Genomic DNA, 18,434 nt, shown 5'->3' with positions numbered 1-18,434 from the left:
ATAGCTAAAGATGTTTTCATTTCAAATTTCATATAAAGCAAAAATCTCTTAAAATGTAAAATTCCTCATTTAATTGATCTACAACTTAAAGCCTCCATTATTAGGTAGGAATAATATCAGTGTTCTTTACCTCTCCAGTTACAATTCAACTACAGTTTCCTTGTGTCCTACATGTGACTGCGGGCCCAACCTCCTCGTCCATTACAGACTGACCTGCAAGGAGTTGTACTTTCTTCTTCCTTATCCTAACTCCCCACAGTCCGTGTGTCTCCCCACCTCCAGGGCCAGCCATACCCATGACCCAACCAGCTGTCACCTCAAGTGTGGCTGCCCAGTACTCCCAAGTCAAGCATGTCAGGGGAAACTGAGGACCACGGGCATAACCATCATTGCCAGTCAGTTGAGAAGGGCCCTAGGCTGGCTAACTAGATAACTTTGAGGATTCTTTTGTAAGTGTGTGCTTCAGTATGAACTGTCAGAATAGCATTTGGACCTTGAATATATTTTTATATCCAATTTCAACCTATGTAGGCCTGATTTCTGCTTCCAGTGGGTGGTGTATTGGAATTAGGATTCTTCCTGGGTGGTGATGGTGGCCTTGGCAGGGCCAGGAGGGCAGGGCATTATAGGATGTGCTTTTGTGCCCTGCAGTAGTCTTCAGCATTGTTCTCAGGTGGAGTGAAGACTATGCTTGCTAAATAAATGCAGCTCCAACAAGCCGCCATCTTGCCTTGCAGACAGAACTGCCCCAGTCTCTTCCTGGACCTGCTGCAGTCTTGACCTGGCCCTGGTTTCAAGGAAAGGTTTAGATTCTTTGTCAGACTTTTTTTTTTATTGACTGTCTGGCAGAATGAAAAAAAGCAAAACAAAATTGAAATGGTACCATCTATCTAGAAAGGGTAAAAATTAGTTTATCCGATTAAATAGCATACCACTGGTTTCTTGGCATATGTTATTTGACAAATGTAGCTTCACACATGTGAGTCATCAATCTGTCAGGAATACTCAGTTATATGTCACTTTCTCCATACACCTAGAAGCATAATAAGGAGGTCCATATGCTTTCACTTTTAACTAGTTTAGGGTAGGAAATATATGTACCCCAAGGGTGCTTTCCTCTTTGGACCTATGTCTTAGAACTGGAGTGTGTTTAGTCTTGTGTGTGTGTGTGTGTGTGTGTGTTTGATAGTGATGATGATGAGATGATCTGAAATTTCATGTGAAATAAGCGAAAACTTACCAGGAAGGCCAAACTGTGAAATGGGCAGACTCTTGAGTCTTCTTCTTTCATATCCCTCGCCTATTCTCGCTCTGTCTCTGTAGGTTGACAATAGTCTCAAAGTTTCTATAAATTACCAGGCAAGACTATGGTTTCCTTACCTTTTCTCAATTTTCTAGGGGCTGGGGAAGAGAGAAAGTGCTCACTGAGTCAGACATTTCTAATTCTTGGAAAAAAAGTGAACAGAGAGAGAGCCATATGTCAACAAAGCAAGTAATTAACCTGAGTATTGTTAGGAGCTACTAGTGATGTTAACATCAAAGACCCAGCGGTAGAGAATCCATCTGCTGAGTAATTGAGTTGTCAGTCCTCACAAAAGAATACAGAAAAATAATAATCTTGAAAATCTGATTCTCAAGTCAGATCCTCAGATTAAGGATAGTAGCACAACTCATCATAGTTCTATTTTCAGAGACTATCACCTGCATACATGGTGCCTCTCAGCAGTCTGGGTGGCTGTTTTTTCTCCCTACAGCTTAATAGAGAAGAATAATGCTGTGCCATTTTAACCAAAGTTTGTTTTTTTTTTTTTTAAACTTCAAACTTCTTTATGTGAATTTCAAACAAAATCAAAATTCTAGATCCTTTTTGGCTGAAAGTATTGAAGGGGAGGGAGGAGAGGGGGGACCTCAAAGGAAGGAAGCAATCCATCGGACCCAAGTTAATATTCAGAATATCATAAATCACCTATCAGCCTGGGAGGCGTGTTGAATGAAATAAAAGAGTCCATCCAGTTAAACTGGTTTGAAATTGGCCTGTGGAAGACAAGGTGCCATATTTTTCTATTCTGGAGTCGTTTCCTTAAAGATAAGAAATGATCATAAATAAAACAATTGTCTTCAGCATGGATCAGCTCTCAGAATGAGGTTTTGACAAAGCTGTTTATTTTGGAGCAGGGAGAGATCAAAGCAGGAAGATTAACTGAGCCCTCTCTGGGCAGCCCCTCAGTAACTCGAGGCGGATCACTGACACCCGGGGCTTTTGTTCCTGCCTCTGCGGCTTCAGAAGAAAGAAACCAGGATTTCAGTGTCTGTCTCTGGGCCTCCTGTGCCGCAGCACTTATGGAATGTGTAGGATGGGATTTCAGCGCCCTGCGTGTTCTATTTTCTGCTTTGAAGAGAAGGTGGTGGAACTCTCTCAACCTAGTTCACGACTCTGTGGGCCCCATGGAGAGTTCTCGGTCACTTGGTCCCCAGAGAACAATGACCTGGGGCAGGGAATGGCGGGGTACGCAGGGGAAGGATATGATGGGAACAGAATTCGGTTTTCTAATGCACAAGGCAGGCAGACAGGGGCTGTTTTTTTCCCTCTTGCCTGCATTCACAGCAGATTGGCTCTGCCTGGCCCAGCCCTGCATCTGAGTTGGCGAGGAGTGCCATCTACTGACCTACTTACTCCTAGGTCGCAGTGCGAACGAACGTTCCCTCGAGGTCTCATTTCCAGCCAAAATAGAGAAGGGAATTCTGAATGTAGTAGGGGTGTTTGGTTTCCTTTACTAAAAGCTATTGCTTTGCCTCTGCGATTAAGTAATTTCCTTGTGTTGCCAGAAGTATTTTGTTTGAAATTAGCCCGGTCACGTTGGTCATCTGGTATCTTAATCTCAAAAACGAAGGAAGAAAGGCAATTCTCAGGCAAGATGCTGTTAGGAACTCACTTCTTATACATTTTCCTAAATTCAAACAAACATGTATTCCTTTTGAGAAGTATTGGGACTTTTCTAGAATGTCATCCTCAGCAAGTAAAGTGCTTATTAGCAGTAGAGAATTTCATGGCTAAATGGGAACCTGGATGCTCCCTTGCTCCTAGCTCTCATTTTATTTGTCTCATTTTTGTCAAAGTTCAAAAAAACATTAAATGATAGGGCTGGTACCTGAACTTGGGTTTTTGAGCCCAATCAGTGCTCTCTCCACAAGTTAAATTACAAAATAAATGTGGATTCATTTTAAAAATCTTCTGTGCGTTTTGGAAGTGTTAGACCTTTGAACAGAACTGTGAGACTTGTGTGTGTATGTGTGCTAAAGAAGAGTAAACTTCTTTAATATCTTCTTTATTGGCATTTTCTTCCTCAATATTAGCTTCAGATTGAAACTCATTTGATAATGAGAATATAATGAAAAAGACAAATTACCTTTGCCTTTATGTTTTTATATGTCTGTAAACACTCATCAATAATTTCAGTGGTTCTCACCATTTTAAGCATAATTCTCAATTTTGAAAATTCTAATTAATCAACTGTGTTTATTAAGTAATAATGTATTTCTCCTTTTTATTAATTAGAAATGTAACTCCCTACCGTCTGAACAGTATGCAAAACTGCTCTTCATAACCTAAGCTATAATTGGTTCAGATCAAAGGAAAGGCACTGGGTATTTTATCATGGGTAAATATATTATTTCTTAGAATACAGAAGATGGTCCTGGCTCTTTATTTCTCGAGTAGGAGGATTCCAAGTTGGGAGCAGCCAGTGTGGCAGCCACCTTCACTTCCAAAGCTTCCTGAATTTAGTAGACAGGAGTGCTTTTTAGAATCTGAGAGGCAGGTACTAGAAAGGGTATTTGAGTGTTTGTCTTATCATCCTTACTGCACTGAGCATGGGTAGTCATGTTGAAACAACAGGATGAATAAGAAAAATTTCTTGCCAGAGGGGACTGTAATCTACTACAACTCAGCTGCTGTGCATATGTGTGAGAGTGTTGTCACTAAAGAGAAGCAGCCTTGGAAGCTTAGATCAATTTCCTTATCGTCACTTTTTTTAAAGTTCTCTTGCCCTGACTCAGCATTTCAGATATAAGTAATTTATTTTCCCAGAGAAAGTCAGATTAGAGGAGAAGAAATAAAATGTGAGGAGGAGAAATGCTCTTTGGAAAGTGATGTTATTATGCATTTCATTCATAGTGCTTTTATTTATGTGGCAGGTTAGCCAAGCAGTGCTAGCAATCAAATTTAACTGTGTTCTCTTTGATCCCTAGATTCTTGAAGTGAAAAGTCCAATAAAGCAAAGCAAATCAGATAAGCAAATAAAGAATGGTGAATGTGACAAGGTAGGTTTCTAGTCTGTTACCGTGAGTAATGTAGCCCTGACACTCTTGTTTCGTTGTGTTTCCCTTGATCATTCTTTCTCGTTCTCATTTCATTTTCTTCATCAGAAGGGCCTGAAATCCCCAAATGACAGGCGCTTCTTCCCAGTGCTTTGTAGTTTATTTTCAAAGTCTTGTTTACATCTCCAGTAAACAAGATAAACTTGGCCTTTTGCTATCCATGATGGTCAAGGGATTTCAGGCACATGGAATTAGGAGGTGAGAGAGTTGTGGTGGAGGTGGAGAGTTAAGGAATCTCAGACTTAAGTGAGCAGGACATCTGATCCCAGTGCAGTGTGTTTTCCCCTAGTGTGCAGTCACGCATCCAAAATCTGACTTCAAGGGTTATTGGGGGTTTGTGGCCTGTTGTAAGCAAGGTCCTCACATGCTTTGCAGGATCGGGGTAGGCCTGGATAATGCTTCACAAACCTTTATTTGCTTTCATTGCAAATGGCACGAAGAACACCCAGGCATTTATGCTAACAAAGACACGAGTCTGAGCACATGAAAGTGCACCCCAGCCTTTTCAGGGGAACTCTTGACAAGCCAGATGCTAATTTGGATAGTGACCTCTATTTTTCCTAAGATATTCTTCTGTCCTGTTACTTGCTGTTCACTGGCCATGTTAGATATGACCAGGAGAGGTTTTTTTTTCCCCCTCCAATTTGCCCTAATTACATGATTAGTAATGTGCATTGATACTCCCATGTTCAAACTTAGAAACATTATAACTAAGAGAAAAAAGCCTAAGATGGAAGAATAATTGAAAAAAAGAATATGTACCCTGATAATATGCTTAAGCTCACAATTTTTCATTGAATTCCCTTTCTCTCTTTAGAGGCATTGTTGGGAGAGGGTTAATCCTGTTCACTTGGATCTTACTGAGAGTAAATAAGTTCACAAATTGCCTTTTGTAAAAAAGCTGCCTTGAAAAAAAACTAGTTGGCCAAAGGAGAGTTGGTCTGCACTGGCCTTGGGCAGTGCATCCACACAGCTTAGAGTAGAAGGTAGAATGTGCAACCTTTAACCTCTAACACACCTCTGGTATGTTCTTACTTGTTTATCCTTTTATTTTTGAACTGCTTCCTAAATGCTTGTCGTTGGGGGCACACCCTTCTCTTTCAGGCATACCTCGATGAACTGGTAGAGCTTCACAGAAGGCTGATGACATTGAGGGAAAGACACATTCTGCAGCAGGTGAGGAACACCACCCTTTCCAGAAGCCTTGAGGTCTGGTTCGTCCTGCACTGGTGTGGCAGTGCTTGGAGGCCACACTGGCCACATGCTGTCTGGGCCAGTGCCACGTGCAGAGTATTTGGGGAGGGGGCTTATTTCCAAGGCTACCTGGAAGTCTGCTTTGGGGCTTCTTTGGTGCTACAGGCAGTGAAAACGGGGCACTTGGGGAAGTGACGATGCTGCAATATACTGATCTCAAGCCATCTGATGCTTTCGTGTGGGCTGACCAGGGGATGGGAGGAATGCAGAAACCTTTGGGGCCAGGCTTCTGGTTTCATGGGAAAACAGAGATAAGAACTGCAGTCAAGTGCTGTAAACATTTGTGATTCAATTTAGTAACCTTTGCCAATGCTATTCTAAGGAAAATAAATATTTTCCTCTTTTGTCTTATCTTGTTTAACATACATTCTATTATTATGAACTCAACTGTGGAATACTTGTAGAGTGGGGACATTTCTATTAGTACAATTTGATGTTTTGAGAAGTAGGGTGGTTTTTAGTTTTCATACGGTTACAGTATGTGTGCCCATTGCATCAAAAATTAAAATAATTTTTCTTTAACACTCAAAAAGGTTGTGTTCTAAATTCCAGGGTAGGTTTGTAGATTATTTTGCTGCTTGAATTTTTTTTAAAGACTGCTTTCAAATGACTTGATGTTAGTACTTAATCTACCCCAGCTGTGTGTATATGTGTGTGTGTGTTTAATATTTAATGGCTGATGGTCACATTTATATTCTGTGTACATTTTTGGTTAAATCTATAAATACATACTCTCAAACTTTCCAAGTTCCCTGATTGGTGTGATAAGCTTTTTAAACCTTCTAGAGTTTCAGACTTGAACAGAAGACTACAGACCTATAATTCTTAATTGAGGATAAGTTGCATTTCTTGCATGTCTATCTAAGTGTGTAATAGGTCAGGGAGCAGGATCTGAGTGGCTTGCTCTAAGACATATCCTAGTATATCGAGAGTATTTTTTCTTCAGGCTTTTTCTGTACAACTGAAAATTAGTTAGTTAGCCTGCCACGTGGCAATTATTTGGGGCCCATTGACTGAATGGTGATGGTAAATCTATTTAGCTGATTTTCCCATTTTTTTCCTGAGTACCAGCTCTGAACTACTATGGAAAAGCTGTCTAATAAAGCTATTATTGCACAAGTTGGACCTAAATAGTGTCTCACAGGAGAGCAAGATAGATGTTTGGGCAGTATTGGGACCCCCTTCTCACAGAAAGCCAGCCAGTGAATCGAGGATACTCCACCACTGGGCAGGGTCTTACCATGGGGTGTCATTGGCATTCCCAATTTCACATTGCCCTTTATTTTGACCTTTGAAAGCATTGTGAGGGAAGGTGGCTTAACTGGAGAGTTTCATGGAAGTGGATTATTTTAGCATTCTAGAGGGAGAGAGTGATATCTATGAATTTTTAACCGGGCATAAAGGCACTCCAGGGCCCACAGCATTTCAACCTAATTGCATTCCCAGGCCGGTTGAAAGCTCTCAGTCTTTGGCCTTTTGCCTTGTAATGCAGCTGAGGCTTGTGATTATGATACCATGATGCATGTCCTGTCACGGTTTACTGCTTAATTAATTCCTATTGTAAAGCATAGCACTATTGAGCACTGATGTTATTCTCCACCTTGAGCGCTGCTCATCCTGTGGACTGCATTCCAGAGTCTATGTCTTCTCTGCTGTGCAGACCGCAGCACCTGAGACAGGATTTCTAGTGAGCCCGGGATCCCATCCCAGTCCTTTTCCTATGAAAGGCATCCCATCAGAAAATCTGGCCTGACATTTTTATTTGGCTCACAAAAAGTGGTTTATCTCTTTTACTCTGGGGTCATGCAGTGCTGGCACCCGGAATCCAGGTTAATGAACAGAAAGCACTGGATCAAGAGTGGCTGTGTTCTTAAGGCCCTTTTGCATCAGGTAAAAATACAGTACAGTCGACAGTCAAAACCAGAGATGTCAGTACCTCGGACTAATAATTTCATTCTTCTTTAAACCGCATGTTTAGCATTTATTTGGAAATGAGACTGAACACTTCTAACCTCTCTTGCAGTTCCAGCTCTGAGTCTGGGCTTGCATCCTCCTCAGGAGGAAAAAAATAACCTCTGAGGAAAACCAGGGCTTCCTTAGAGGCTGGTTCAGCAGTTTGGGTAACAGCTATTAAACTTAGAATTTTCTTTAGGGAGATGAGGAATAAATGGGATGGCAGAGTGTTATAACAATGGGAAGAACTCTCCCTGAGAAGTGTTTTGCTGAAAGTGATCTTCTCCACCTTGGGGAATCTCCTGTTGTATTTTAGAATTCCTTGAAGATTTGAGCCTGATGGCCCACCTCCTAACCCCAATAGGGCACATGTTGTCACAGCCAGAGAAGGGGCTTCCCTGTCCACACAGCAGGGACCATTCTGCAGGAAGACCTAGCTCACCCCACCACTGACTCCCCTCCAGACAGAAGCAAAATGTGTTCATGACTTCTCACTCCGTGAAGAGGCTGCTTTGGGTGAAAAGAATCCTTTTTAAAAATGTGTGTATGTGTGTGTGTGTGTGTTCAGTCCCTCAGTTGTGTCTGGCTTTTTGCGACTTTCTGGACTGTAGCCCACCAGGCTCCTCTGTCCATGGGATTCTCCAGGCAAGAATACTGGAGTGGGTTACCATTCTCTTCTCCAGGGGATCTTCCCCACCCAGGGATCGAACTCACGTCTCCTGCTCTGCAGGCAGATTCCTTACCACTGAGCCACCAGGGAAGCCTATATACATACATACATACATATATACGCATATATATGTAAAATCAGACTACAAATAATTTATTACCTTTTTATAATTTTTTATGACTTTTATAACCAGGGTTGGGGGAAGGAGCCATAGACTTAACAAGTGGATCTTACCCCTTAAAAAAAAAAAAACTTGCATAGTACCCCCTCCAAAGCTGACGTGGCAGGAAATAATCCATCAGAAAATTTTCACAAGCACCATCATCTGAAGAATGAGCTCAGCAATTTACATGCTCTTCCTCTTTCACTACCTATAACATAATATGTGCCCTTGCCTGCTCTCCCTCTCTGCAGCCACTCTGTCTTTTATTTTACTGTCATTTCGGAGGTGGATTCATCATTGCCCTATGATGCAAGGTAACGACGCCAGGGCGGCGCCATGTGCATTTGCCGATCGGGGAGTCCTGTGGCCGGGCAGCAGGGTGCCCCCTCCAGGGACCAGCAGGTGGTGTCTGCAGGCTGCGGGGCTTGCGTCATTACCGCAGAGCATGCTGTTTCTGATGCTCTAACAGGATTCCTGGAAAGGAACCCACATTTATTTTTCTTTATGAAGTCTTTACTTAATTGAGGGTGTAGATTCATGCTCTAATAATTCAAATCATTAATGCTGTTCCCGTTGGCAAACAGTCCTGAACGCCCCATCTGTTGGCACCGCTACTGCTCCGAGGCCGTCTTTGCCTCCACCTTGATGCATTCTTACAAGTGCCCATAAAAATGCGGGGCTCATTTAGTGAGACTGATCAGATCCCTTCAGTTCTTTGTGTGTGTGTGGCTGCAGGCGGGGTGGGGTGTGCTGTTTGTGCAGGAGGCAGGAGAGCTGTAATCGAAGCCCCAGAACCTACAAGATAGTACAGTGCCCGTGAGGTGACGGGGTTGAATGTCCTAGTGGGTAAATGTGTTTATTTGCTTTAAAACCAAGTGGCCTTTTCTAGAAGGTATTTTTATTATTCTATCTTCCACTTATTGTTTAGTAAGCAACTAGATGGAGTCACAGAATTCTATTTTCTTAAAATGGTGAGTTACCTGTCATTTTCAAGGGAAAATGTAGGACTGTACTTCTTTACCCCCACATTGTGGTTTTAGTCTGTCATTTAAAAAGATTTTTTTTTGGTTTTGATTTTTTAACATCTCTGTTGGATTTATTGCAATATTGCTTCTGTTTAATGTTTTGATTTCTTGGCCGTGAGTCATGTGGGATCTTAGCTTCTCAACCAGGGATTGAACCCACACTGCTTGCAGTGGAAGGCAAAATCTTAACCATTGACCCTCCAGGGAAATCCCTTGTTATTTCAACTACTTTCCTTCAGCTGCTATTCTCCCTGTTTTCTTTCCTCCCTCCTGGAAACTTTCATTATACTTTTTTTTTTTTAATTTCAAGGAGATCTTTTTTGACTTTTAGCTTCTGGCATTTTCCCTGCTTGATTTGTTTTAGAGCTGATGAAATGGCCAACAGTCAATGAGGGGCAGGGGAAAAAGCACTGGCTGTGAAAACTCATGTGCTGCGTAGTTACCTCCCAGAGAATTAAGGATAAGTTTATGTTTACATGGTAGTCATGAGCATGTTGCCCTCATCTATGTAGCAATTTGCAACTTATAAAGAAGCTTCATGTTCTGTATATTATTTGATCCTCTAAACAACATTGCATGATAGGTAGAATGGGTAGCTTTGTCCCCATTTTACAGATGAGGAAATTGAGGCTCAGAGGTTCTGATATTCTGTCCAATGCCATTCAAAGAGCAGAGTCGGGATCAGTTCAGTTCAGTTGCTTAGTCATGTCTGACTCTTTGTGACTGCCAGGCTTCCTTGTCCATCACCAACTCCCGGAGCTTGCTCAAACTCATGTCCATCAAGTCGGTGATGCCATCTGAGCATCTCATCCTCTGTCGTCCCCTTCTCCTCCTGCCTTCAGTCTTTCCCAGCCTCAGGTTCTTTTCCAATGAGTCAGTTCTTCGCATCAGGTGGCCAGAGTACTGGAACTTCAGCCTCAGCATCAGTCCTTCCAATGAATAGTGAGGACTGATCTCGTTAGGATTGACTGGTTGGATCTTGCAGTCCAAGGGACTCTCAAGAGTCTTCTTCAACACCACAGTTCAAAAGCATTAATTCTTCGGCACTCAGCTTTCTTTATAATCCAACTCTCACATCCATAACTGAATACTGGAAAAACCATAGCTTTGTCTAGATTGACCTTTGTTGGCAAAGTAATGTCTCTGCTTTTTAATATGCTGTCTGGGTTGGTCATAGCTTTTCTTCCAAGGAGCAAGTGTCTTTTAATTTATGGCTGCAATCACCATCTGCAGTGATTTTGGAGCCCCCCAAAATAAAGTCTGTCACTATTTCCATTGTTTCCCCATCTATTTGCCATGAAGTGATAGGACTGGATGCCATGATCTGGAGAAGGGAATGGCAAACCACTTCATTGTTCTTGCCTTGAGGACCCCATAAACAGTATGAAAAAAGTCAGGATTCAATATGCCAAATTCAAGATTCTCTATTCTGAACACATGGGCATTTACCTGCTGGCCAGCTGATTGAGAAATGGAGCCACACTCTGGGATAATTGTCATTTGCTTCTGTTGCATAAATTGAAAGGCTATTTGTATACATTCTAAAAGAGCTCTCTGAAGGGGCTGTTTGTTGCTCTACTGAAGTTTACACATTTTCAGTTGGTCTTTAGTATTTCTAATCAATGTAGCAAAAAAGATAAGAGTACTTTCCAGAGTAAATTAATTCAATTAATGTTAAATATATAGTAAGTATTGGATTGCCTTGAAAGGCTTGTATTTGTGGACATAGCTGTGTATGCATGTTTCTTTATGTATATGAATGTCTGGGGGTGACTTATCCTGTAACTATTAACTAATAAAGCCAATGAGAGTTCATTTTAGATCTTTAGTGTTAATAAGATCTAGCTTGATAAATTCTTACATGAATGTCATACTTTAACCATAATCAGAAACATACCTTCAGATAAACTCTTGATGCATGTAATTGAACGCTGAGTCTAGTGGTTTAAGCAAGTAAGACTCCCTCTCTGCCCCTGCATCCTGCCTCCCTGCCACCCCATATAATAATAGGCCTGGAGGTAAGTGATTCATGGTTGGTGTGGTAGCTTAAAAGATGCACTGAGGACATAGACTCATTGCCATTCTGCTCTGCCATCTTTCATATCTTTGATTCATCCACATGAGGGGAAGACAGCTGCTGCACTTCCAGAGTTGCATCTTCTTTCCAGACAGGAAGCGAGCAGAGGGCAAAAGTCACCTGCCCGTATTCTATACCCTTCTGAAACTTTTCCTAAAAGCCCAGTGACTTTTGACAAACTGTGAATAGCAGTGTCTGCCCAGTGCTGCAGTGGGTTTAGGAGGCCAGTGTTTTAGCTGGGTGTATTGCCACTCCCAGAAAGTCAAGCTTCTGCTAGGACAGAAGGGACACATGAATAGGAGGTAGGCAGTCTGCTGTGACTGTCATGATTTTGCAAGGGGGGGGGGGGGGGTTGTTATTAAACCCATAGTTATATCTGTTAAAAAAAAATAGTTACAGAAGTTGAATGAGGCAATAACAGCTCAGTCTGGAGTTGTACAATTAATTGGATTGAAGTTCACTGTGCCTTTTATGTTTCTGTGGCAGTCAAATATGTCAGGAATGGGGAGCGCATTTTCTATTGAGAGCCACTGACCCATAGGAAACAGTTCACAAATTTACTGTTTTTTGAAGAAAACTAATTGTAAGAAGAGAAGGTCAAAAGTTTCCATTCTGCTGTTTTCAACTCCAGATTAGGTAATCTAAAACTTCATTGAATAAATAATAGACTGAATAATTAAAATTATTCCTCTTAGGATGATTGAAAAAGAACAGAAGCAAGTAAAAGAGAATAACGGGCAACTACAAATAGGCCAAATGGGTTGCCAGTTGGTTTCTCTGCACAAAGTTTTTCTTTCATCTTGATGGTGATTTTCCTCTTTCCTTCACAAAGCTTGCTAAAACTAACCTCCCTCCATCTCAATCTACTCACAACAGACATACCTAAAACCCATACTACCCAGGCACAGTGTCTATTTCTGATAAAATTATTTGTAAAATAGGAATAGAAAGACACATAACAGGATAAAAAATTCTTTCAAATCATAACCAACATCATTGTTAATGTTGAAACCTTAGAAAGTGTCCTCCTGAAAACCAGGCAAAACCAACAGTGCCTCTGTCACCGCTTTTGTTGATCATATTTCTGTAAGTTGGAGTCAGTTCAAGAAATGAGGTATAACTATTCCAAATGGAGAGACAAAGGCATCCTTTCTTTCTGTAGATAATACTTATTACCTCCAAATACTCAAGGCCATCCACTGAACATGATGGATGAAACGAATATAGATTTTTTTTTTATTTTTTGTGGAAGCATAACAAAATATGCAGCTAGATCAATTTTAACAAAGTGAATGCATCTTTTGTCACCAGTACCCAAATCAAGCAATGAAACAGTCCCAGCACCCAAGAAGTCTTCCTTGAGCCCCTCTATAGTCACTACCCATATCTTTAGGGAGGTAGAAATGGAAATGATTTCTTTTTCTTTTTTTGGTGCGTTTATTGCATTTTCTAAGCTTTCAACAATAAGGTAATCAGAAAGAAAAATGATCATTATGTTGATATGTGTTCTGCATGTACATATTTTTATAAGGAGTTTTGTTATTCCTAGGCTTGAATTTCCTTTCATCTGTTAAGTACAGCCACTGTCCTTTGGGTCAGAGACTAATTTTTAAAAGGGTCTTGAAATTGTATCTCCTACTAACTACCCATTCTTACTCCCACCCCTATAGTAAAATAGTCTGTTGATGACTTAAAAGTTAGGAATCAGTTTAAAGAATATGAATGATCATAACAGGTAATCTGCTCTCATTGAGAAGTTCAAAGGGTTAATATGCCTTTGACCTACCAAATTGGCTAAGAGGTAGTTTGGTGCCATCAATAATTTGGGACCTTCTTTCTATAAATGAGTCTCTTAACCCCTTGGGTTCCATATTTGACTCTCTCCCTCTCTTTTTGCAGTTTGATGCCTATTGCTTATTGCCTAAACTTTCTCTTCTTCATTCCTCTAGATTGTGAACCTTATAGAAGAAACTGGACACTTTCATATCACAAACACAACATTTGATTTTGACCTTTGCTCGCTGGACAAAACCACAGTTCGTAAACTACAGAGTTACCTGGAAACATCTGGAACATCCTGAGGATACAACAACTGGATGCATCAAAAACTATTGGTTTTTTTTTTTTTTTTTTTGGTTGTGATTTTTTTTTCCTTGTTTGTTTATATGAAAACACTCAGAATGATGCAACCAAAAGGGAAAAAAATAAAAAGCAAACAACCTTCAGCTTTATTTTTCTTTAAAGCCAGTCATCATCTCTTGATAAAGGAGAGGTTCAGCAAACCAGCCTCAGTGGACCACTCTTCTCTCCAAGGAAATCCCCGGGAAGAGTTAGCCTGGATAGCCTTGAAAACAAACAGATCAAACACAACACGAGAAAACTTAAAGAATGTGTATGGTATCACGTGTCTCTCTCTGTGGTGGTTCATTCCACAGGACGAATGCATATTCAACACACTGCCTTATTACATAACTGATCTATTTATTAATCGCATACTATAGAGTCGTTGAGGGAATGACACCACAAGACATTCTAATCTCTCGGTCCCGTGGATGCTCTTTCAATGCAGCGCCCTTGCCATCCCAAGCCCAGTGACCTTACTCCGTATACCGTGCCACTCTCCAGCAACTTTTTCCAAGTCCCTTAACTTGTTGCAGTCTGTATTTTCCACCTTTTTTTTCCAGTTCCAGGACACAAATGATCAACTGGGGGGACCAAATAGCCACCCTGATTTTCTTCTTTGTGGTCTTTTTTTCCTGAAAGTTACAGTCCTTGGCTGTATCCATATAATGAATGATCTTGGACCATGGTAGTAAATGCACCAAATAGGATCATATGAATTGCTGTCTAGCCTTAGTCAATAAACCTGTAGGACTTTTAAACAAACGTGTACCGTAAACGTCCTGCATCCTACATTGTTGAGCTGTCATCAACATCCTTGTGTCTGTTTCACTGTTATGATATTAGATAAATATGGAAGTGAATGCATTCCACAGGATCATCATTTTAAAAAAAAAGGAATTCTGATTCTGTTTTCTAAAGAAATGTAGAAATTCTTAATTTGGATCTATTTATTAGTAAGAGTTTCAGCTTTTTTCAGGTGCCAGTGTGTTACCCATCTTTACCATCAAACCTGGAGTAAGAGATTTTTGTTTGTTCTCATATGATCCTCTTAGATTCTTTTATATTTGCAAAATCAAAATCTTTCCTTGGGGGAAAACTCTTGATTATTCTGCCATAACAGATTATGTATTAACTTGTAGATTCAGTGGTTCGATACCTGTTTAGTCACTTGCTTATGTTTCCAGAAGGATTTCTTGTATTGGTGACAATAAAGATGGTTGACAATAAAGATGGTTGGGGAGGGGGGATATTTTTGTTCTTGATGTACCCTGTTTTGAAACTAGAAATCTGTCCTGTGGCATGCAAAAGAAAGCAAATTATTTTTAAAAGAAAAAAAAAACCCAAAATACTTTTGGTGTCATTATTCCATCTTCTCCATAAGTGGAGACATGCAAAATAAGAACAGCTCAACACCAAGTTTTTGTGCTAGGAATTCAACTGAAGAGAAAAGAAAACGAAGAAATACTTCTGGATCCAAAGGTTCGTTCATTGGATCAGCCTTAAGAAAGTCTCTATGTGTGCTAATAGACCAGTATCTCCCTTGTTGATTCCCACGCCAGATGCTGTCTTTTCATACAGAGATTAACTAGGGTCTGTACAGAAAATGGTCTTTCCAGACCCATTCTTTTGGGCAGGAATGTAAATGCAGATTGATAATGGAATTATTTCTGCATTTTAAAAAGGGGATTTTTTTTTATATTGTTTTTTCCCTATCCAAAGACACTATTTTTTCCTTTAAAAAAATTATAATACAGCCATGCCTCTTGTAAATTACTTCTCAAAAGCATCCTCTCTGAGGACAAATGTACTTTTTCCAATAATGTTATGACTCCTATGATTGGCTGGACCATCCTGCCACTTCTCACTGTAGTCCGCTTCTCACTGTTTAATTACGGAGAAACTTCAAGTCATTTTGAACATTAGGTGACTAATGAATTGCGTGGTTTTAGTTGTGTTTTGTTTCTTTACAGGTGAAAGGGGCGGACAATGCTTATATGGAATTGTTTGCGACATTTAAAAATCTTGAAATTTTTCTAAATGTTAATTCACACATTCTAATTAAGCCAGAAATGTATGTAGCTTAACTAAAATATCTGTGCAGTTTAACTAGAAATGTATATATGTAGTGTGGGCCATTTTTATTTTTGTGTCTAAATTGTGTGACCAAAACTGTGATTTGGCAATGTAAAGATGTTTTTGTTCCCTAGGTTGCTGACCAAGAAACTGGTTAACATAAGAAGTAAGCAGACAAAAAAGATAATAAGAAGGGAAGCTATTACAGTGATAAACTTTAGGCCTAAAATTTAGGTAATAAAGCAAATGTCTTCAGAATATTGTCTGGAAAGGATAAAATTCAGGAAAACTTAACCCTCACGGAGACAGAAAAATGAGTTCTCCATGAAATTCCAATATAATAAGAGTCATATTGTTAATTTTTTTTAGAAGTTGAACTCTTGCTCTCATCTGATTTTTAAATGCAAAAATGATAAATCCCCTTTCAATTAAATTCTAATAGTTATACTTAAAGACCCACTGAGTTCTGTCACGTTTATATACACTCACCTTTGAAACCTGTTAAGATATTTTTGACATGTGTGTTCTAACAGTGGCTTCAGTTTTTTTTTAAGCATGAAGGGAAAATTGCAGGGTTTAATTTCTTTTGTGTGTGTGTGTATGTGTGTATATATATACATATATATATATATAGATGTTTCCAATAAAATTAATTGGGTGAGTGTGAATATGGTTTAAGCCAACCAGAGTATAATAAACTTTAAATTTTCCCTCAGCAGTTCGAAGGGAAAAAAAATTTATGTACAGAACTTCCCCCTCTCCCCTTATCAATTAGCGTTTGCCTCTGGTTTTGCAGCTGGATATTTAGAAAAAGGTATGCTTAGTTTCTAGCAGGCATGTTAGCAACAAAAATGCGTGCAGCTATTTCGTTTCTTCACTATAATCCACCTCTCTTTATGTAGACAAATAGATATGTCTATATATGCTTGCATATTGTGTCAAAGTAGGAGAGAACATAAAAACTTAAGATCAGGAGACAAAATCTCTAGGAGAAAAAATTCCTAGGAAAGTGTCCTAAACATTTTTAAATTGCAAAGCAAATTGCTATAATCTGAATAATTACCCACCCGTTTTGTGGGAAGAACCAATAAAATTGGTGCTCTTCCACCAAACACATCTTCTACCAAAAATGTTTCTGCTGGTAACTTTTACAGACCCAGCTACTCTTTAAAAAAAAAAAGTTCCAGCTTGCATACCATCCCACATACTATTTAGAGCCCCACACAGTGTGAATAAGTTGACATACTTGTATTTAAGAGAGACTTTATTCTTAAAATGTTTTAGGTGTCCCTAGGTAATGGAGTTGGATGTTTCGTGTTGGAAATGGACTGTGTTGCTATTGGGTGCTGTGTGTTCATTTTTCTCACTGTGGAGGTGATCTTCTCTGGAGTAGTTTGCTGTATGCTTGTTACTTTCCACCCTTAGCACTTTTGTATACTAATGCTGTGTACTCCATACGTACACACATCTTAAAATCTTGCTTTGGACTGTTGCTCTAAAGCTATGAGTATGATGTACAGACTACTACAATTGCAATGAATGTTGAGGAGTCAATTCCCATGATTTAGTATAGTCTTGGGCTGGAAGTCTACATCTTTTGACCTCTCTTGTTTTCTATGATGCTTTTTTATTATGTAGGCACTGCCATCCTTGAATATCCCTTGTAAAGATGCATTGAAGAAGTCAAAGGAAGACAAAGCCACCACTGTCTGTAAACTGTAAATATGTATTTTGGCACTTGTATTCCAGTATTCTGAAAATAGAGTTATGATGGAAATGCTGACAGATCCCTAACGGTGGCTAGAGCTACCATGCAGTGCAAAAATAAATTAAGTAATTGTATTCTTGAGATTAACAGTGCAAGGCCAGTACGTTTTATAAATCTGTCAGTATCTTTTTTTAATGGAGTGTGTATGTGTAGTTATGTTGAAAGATACATTGTGTATGTGTGTGTAGATGCTCCTATGTGAACTACAAGGCATTCGTTAAGATGTATTTCCCATCTCTAAAACCCATGTTGAAATGTAAGAACAGATGCACAGAAATAGGTGTTTTACTTAAATTCATATCAAATTTGTTGTGGCTCCATTTTCTTTTCAGCGTACAGTCTTCCTGATTTGTTAAGAGTCTTTTGACTAAGGTTTGGTTTCCCTTTGCATACAAGAAAAATGAGCCCCCAGCCTTTCTCAAGAAGTGATGCTGGTCTTAAGGAAGAATGAATGGCAAGATGAGAAACAGCTGGGGGCACAATTTTGTTCCATTCATCTTTTGAGTCCCCAGGGTCTAGCATCGTATTCTGTGTCCTAAAACCAGTACATTTTTAAAGCTCTGCAAAGATTGGGCAAGAAATGGTAGGGTACATTCTTGGAATAAACCAGGTTACTTGTGCATGGTATTTTTTTCTTTTTCCCCTTTTTTCTCTGGGAGGTTCTGTTTACAAACTTAACAAAGGTTTTGCATTTACTCTAGTGGCAAAAAATGCTACCCTGTTCAGACAGGAAGGAGAAAGACTACATCAACAGAGCGGAGAATGCTTTAGGTTTGGCAGGAAACCAAGGGATTGGATGTAATGCTCTCTGTTATGCTGCTTAAGAGTAGAGAGAGGTCAGATTTGAGAAACCTTATCTTCAGGTGACAAGCCCTTGAGGGGACGATAGTGGACTGCTTTGTATCTTATCAACTAGCAACTGGTTTTAGGTGTGGAAGCCTCAGTCCCAG

General features: G+C 39.8%; 1 protein-coding gene across 2 annotated transcripts in view; it reads left to right on the top strand.

Annotated features, from left to right (window-relative positions):
- Window positions 1-18,111, top strand: part of MLLT3 (MLLT3 super elongation complex subunit) — a 285,782-nt gene extending 267,671 nt beyond the window's left edge. For both annotated transcript variants that reach the window (XM_020890161.2, XM_070480580.1), the window contains exons 9-11: window positions 4,249-4,320; window positions 5,482-5,553; window positions 13,469-18,111. In XM_020890161.2, the coding sequence (XP_020745820.2) occupies window positions 4,249-4,320; window positions 5,482-5,553; window positions 13,469-13,600 (276 nt within the window). In that variant the 3' untranslated portion in view covers window positions 13,601-18,111. The remainder of the gene's footprint in view (window positions 1-4,248; window positions 4,321-5,481; window positions 5,554-13,468) is intronic.
- The last annotated feature ends 323 nt before the right edge of the window (window positions 18,112-18,434 follow it).

Source organism: Odocoileus virginianus, chromosome 18, assembly GCF_023699985.2.
Source record: "Odocoileus virginianus isolate 20LAN1187 ecotype Illinois chromosome 18, Ovbor_1.2, whole genome shotgun sequence".
NCBI lineage: Eukaryota > Metazoa > Chordata > Mammalia > Artiodactyla > Cervidae > Odocoileus > Odocoileus virginianus.
The sequence above is the reverse complement of the archived record's forward strand: the minus strand, read 5'-3'. Positions and strand labels throughout refer to the sequence as shown.